Below are 5,376 nucleotides of genomic sequence, written 5' to 3' on the forward strand. Positions count from 1 at the left end.
CCCCGATACGATATCACAGACTCTAATACCAACGCAACCCAAATCAGACCCGAATTCCAGATCGAAATCAAATCTTCAGATCCGAGACTTTCTATAACCCCATATCGAGAGAATATACCCAACCAAACCAAATCTTCAAAATCCGATCGTGTCGAATCTCCGTGGATCAACCTGAGATCCGAAAACGATACATCATTTGCATTAAGAGTCGGATTCAGACTTCCGGTCTGACTCCCCTGACCCTCACCAACCAGAGAACGAGAAAGACCCTCTTTCCGTCTCCCAAACCCACCGGATCCAAGCATTCAAAAAACCAATCCAGTCGCCATCGAAATCGCCGTCAGAGACCACAAATTTTTTAACTATAGTTATGACAGATTTATAATTGATAACAGATTTATTTTTCACGGCAGATTTATTTATGAAGACACAACAAACTTTCAAAATATATGACAGATTTGATATAATTTCTGGAAGATTTATTAACCATAGTTATTTCAGATTTATTTTCTTGATTAAAAATCTATCGTAGACAGATTTTTTTACAGAAAAATAATTACTAGGTTGACCTTTAATGATAACATATTTGTTTTAAGTTACGACAGATTTTTAATTTAAACAAAAATCTGTCGTTTGATAACAGATTTATAACGTTTATAAAAAATTGTTAAAATGACCTCTGTGAATATCATATGTTATAGTAGATTTGTTTATGTTATGACAGTTTTTCTGTTTGCTTCAAAAAATCTAGTGTTTGATAACAGATTTATTAAATGTAAAATGTAAATATAGTGACAACAGATTTTTGAAAAAAAAAAAGTGACAACAGATTTGTTTTAAATTAAAAAATTTTCAGTCATATTTTTATTATTTAGATTTTTTTATAAATCATATTAAGAATGGTATTTTTAAACTCATATATTTAAAGCATATTTTATATATTAAAAAATCATATTTTTATATATTATATTATATTTTCATAAATATTATTTTAATATTTTATATACATTCTTTTAGTTATAATTCAATACATATATTTAACTTATTTAAACTATATAATCTTAAATTTCATATTTTTAAATCATATCTTTATACATAATGTTTTGTAAACAATTTTTTGAAAATTATTTTTATACATTATATTTTAAATCATAATTTATTTTTATACATATACATTATTTTTTTCATTAATCGTATTTTTAAATCAAAATATTTAATACTGTTATTTTTTCATTTTTCGTTTTTCTAAAAAAAAAAAAAAAAATTCTCGGTTTTTAGTCTTTTTACCTAAAATTGGTATTTTATTAGATAGGGTGGAGTATTAATCTAGCAATTAATTGCCAAATAGGTGTCAAACTGATATATTTTCACTAAAAAAATTGTGATCTATACGTCTATTTGTTATCAAAAAATCCATGTGATGATAGATTTTTAAAACTTTTGTATCAATTCGGCTAAGCGCTAAGCATGCTAATCGATATCAATACAATAAAACTATAATGTGTTGCTTTCCTCTTCTGACACATCAGCCTTAATATTGAAGCTGGTGTTGACACCTCAGAAAAAATTAACAGCCTATCAAATTAAAACAATTAATACATGTCAGCAGTCTAGGAAAGTTGGGCTTAATGTGTTTTGGTTATGAGAAGTGTTAATGGGCCGCAAGATTAGTCAAAGCCCAAATAAAGAAATGTGTTGTGTTAGAGTGTTAATGGGCCGCAAGATTGGTCAAAACCCAAATAATAGCTTCTATTTTGTTGTTTAGCACATATGCAAATTTTGGAATAAGATTTACGGTTCATCAAATAAAATTATAGCTATGGAAAAAGTTTTCTAAAGATATGGTAACTAAAAGAGTTGTTGGGCATAATCTGGATCATGTCAAAGTAATTTGCTGAATCACCATAAATTTCTTCAACAAAGAATACAATTTTGAAGTAAAAGTAAAATTTTCCGGAGAGGTATGATGTTTTCTTTGGACAACATAATCATTTTTGTTATTACATATTTTGTCTTTAAATTTATTTGGTTATTTATATAATCATTTTTCCAGTTATTACGTTATCAATATGATTTTTACGTAAAGAAAATCATTTTTTTTTTCAAAAATCTCTATACAAAACAAATAACTCAAACCAACATAAATATATATGTATATATATTATAAGGGAAAATTAAGCTAAAAATTTATTTAAATCTTTATAATGATAAATATATATTAATTCAGTTATTTACAACATTATATATATATATATATTTTATAAGGGAAATTAAGCTAAAAAATTATTTAAATCTTTATAATGATAATTATATATTAATTCAGTTATTTACAATATTAACTATTAAAATAAAAGTAAAAATAAGTAATTTGTGACGGAACTTAGTTGAGTGATATTTTAGTTTTCTTTATGGATCAGACTTAAAGCATTGTTTAGAATAATAAAATAAGACTTTTGTTGTTTTCTTAAAGTAAAATAAATTTTCCCAAAAAGAAGATACAAGAAAGAAAATTCATAATCTTGTGTTTTTTTGCTAAGAAGATGTCATTCAAGTGGTTACCTTATAAATATTAAAATGTATAAAATATACAATAAAATTTAAGCAAAATCAGAATACTAAATTCTAATTTTTACAAGACTTTTAAATGTTCAATCTTATTTATCTTAAAATATAATTAATTATTAAAAATAGTCCGCATACCAACAAATTCCAAACAAATTAAGAAAAACTTACAAACAATATATTGTACAATAAAACACAACAAAATAGTAACAAAAAAAAAGAGAAAAAATAATCTTGCGGCGTAGCGCGAGTACTATCCTAGTTAAATTTTAAAATCCTAATTCTTAAACACACGAATTGNAAAAAAAAAAAAAAAAAAAAAAAAAAAAAAAAAAAAAAAAAAAAACTAAAAATCGGTGGTAAGCGAAAAAGACTAATTAAAAATAAATGAAGATTCTTAATATTTTTGGACAGTTTATTCAATTTCTTCCGAAAATGTTGGAAAACCAAGAGAACCGGAAATAACCAGTTTGGAATTCGGATTCAGCATTGTTTTCAGTATCTCTTTCTATTATACCCAAAGCCGCCGCGCCGAGACACTTTGAGAGCCAATCGCGATTTGAATTTTGCATCGACGGCGAAAAAATGCGATCGTTAGAAGACTTATCACCGATAGAAACCCTAAATATTGAAGAGAACGGCCTCGTTCTCGTCTCACGCGTTAAGCTCTGTCTCACAATCCACCCAGTTGTCCCTTCCGTATCTAAACCCATCGACGAATGGCAACTCAAGCGATCCTTGATAGATTACCTCAAAAGCTCCGTCGTACCGTCGGTGACAGTTGCGGAGGAAGATATCGTGGTACGCCGTCACAAGGACTTGAAGAAACGCAAGCGTGAGGAGCCAGTAGCTCATGGATCGTTGTTTATCCGCGATTTAGGGTTTCTTGATGGGAAGAAGAGGAAGAAAGAGATTGATGGAGAGAGAGATGTGAAGGAATTGGAGAGGAAGTTTCTTGACTGGAGGAAGAGTTTGGTGGAGAAGATGAATGGTATTGAGCTTAATTTGGAAGGAGTTAAGTATAAGCTTAGTGTGGTGCTTCCGATTTCAGATGATTTCGAGAGGTTGAAGAAGGATTGGGAGGAGTTTTACGCTTTTGGTAATTTGGGTTTATCAAATTTAGAGCTTGATTTGTATGATTTTTCTTTTGGATATTTTGATGTGATTGTGCTTTTGTAGGGCATCAAAGGGAGGCAAGGAGAGAGGCTGATACGATAGTACTCAGAGGTGTGCCATCAAGATGGTTTGCTGAGCCAAGAGTATCATCAAAGCCTTCTATGTTGGTTACACATACAATCTTCTCTAGCTTTGGGAAAATTAGGTACAGATTCTTTCATCTTTCGTGTCCAATTTGATTCTGTTTGGCTCAATGTGACACTGTTGAAGTTAAGATTAATGAATTTGCTTCAAGAATGTGACACTGTGGGAGTTAAGGTTGCTAAGTTCATTGGTTTTGTGCTGCTTTGGATAGATTTCATGCATCTGCATTTAATTATAGTCTACAGTATTTGTCCATGTAGTTCAAAAGAATTGGCATTTTGTATGGAAATCTTACCTGACGACTAGTTACAATCATTGTATTGAACTTGATGTACCAAGTGTGCTCACAGTTGTCTATTCTTCGGATCATTATTCTGTTTACCAATGAATCTGATGTTAATGTAATTCGGATAATTTATATAAATCCATGTTCAGCTGCATTAACTCATCCTCTATAGGAATCTTAATGTTGCTGAGGACGATGATCTAGGTAAGGACGGAGATGAAGACAGTGGAGACCTTGTATCAGGTCTACATTGTAAGATTGTGGTTCAGTTCGAGAAGTACAATGACTTTGTGAATGCCATGAAGGCTTTCTGTGGTCGCTCAATGGAAAAGGTATCATCTATATTGCAAAGTAGCATTTTAGGTTTCACTAGACAAATATTTTGGGAAATTTGGAGCTGTTGACGAGCTTTTATCATTCCCTAAAATGATTTTGTTGGAGACTTCGACTGAATCCTGCACTAAATTGTATGAAAAAGTTTGGTTCTGCTTGTGCTAGTGTGGTTTTGTGGGTTCTTGCTACTGTATCCGAAACTAAATAGTGTGATGTAACCACATCTAAATGCTTTACCGACTCTGTAACGTCTGTATATACCTCATTCAATACTTTCTGTTTGATAGTCGATAGATTAAATTTTATGTGATTGTTTATGCAGAAAGAATTAAGCAACTGATATTTTTGTCAGTATTTCTCTTGTAGGAATTTGAACATAGCTGATATATTCCGGTTTTTGTCATTTGAGCAGGAAGGTACTCGGCTAAAGGCAGACTATGAACTAACATGGGACAAGGTTGGATTCTTCCGGGACTTGAGGAGGGCGTTGGATCACAGAGATGGCGGACACAAAAACGAGTCGTTCGGATACAATCAGGATGATTTACGCCGGAAAAGATTCAGGGTAATTTATGATTGTGATCATATAACTAAAATGCTGAATCTAAATGCTGAATCTAGATAAAAGATGAGATTCTGATATTTTAAATTAAATCTGGTTGTTTGCAGGAGTAAGACACTGAGATGAGATCTAGAGAAACATGGGAGATGTTGTAGTGCTGCTCTCTGTCGTCTAGGTCTATGACAGGTGGATTTGTATTTTAAGATGATGTTTTGAAGTTTCTAAGTTCAGATCTGATTTTTGTTCTTATGCCAAAATACATGCACACCGGACTGGACTTGACTAGAATTTAATTCGGAAAAATATTCCCTTTGAAAAGTTGTGGGAAGAAACTTTGGCATGTCAATCAAATTGGGCTAAGTTCTGTCCAACC

The 5,376-nt window shown here is 31.1% G+C and overlaps 1 protein-coding gene across 1 annotated transcript; it reads left to right on the plus strand.

Moving 5' to 3' along the window:
• LOC104787202 lies at positions 3,071 to 5,376 on the plus strand. The gene is made up of 5 exons (XM_010512733.2): positions 3,071 to 3,661; positions 3,742 to 3,883; positions 4,281 to 4,440; positions 4,854 to 5,006; positions 5,111 to 5,376. The coding sequence occupies exons 1-5, from the start codon at positions 3,148 to 3,150 to the stop codon at positions 5,114 to 5,116; spliced, it is 975 nt and encodes a 324-aa protein (XP_010511035.1). The 5' UTR covers positions 3,071 to 3,147; the 3' UTR covers positions 5,117 to 5,376.

Source organism: Camelina sativa, chromosome 5, assembly GCF_000633955.1.
Source record: "Camelina sativa cultivar DH55 chromosome 5, Cs, whole genome shotgun sequence".
Classification (NCBI taxonomy): domain Eukaryota; kingdom Viridiplantae; phylum Streptophyta; class Magnoliopsida; order Brassicales; family Brassicaceae; genus Camelina; species Camelina sativa.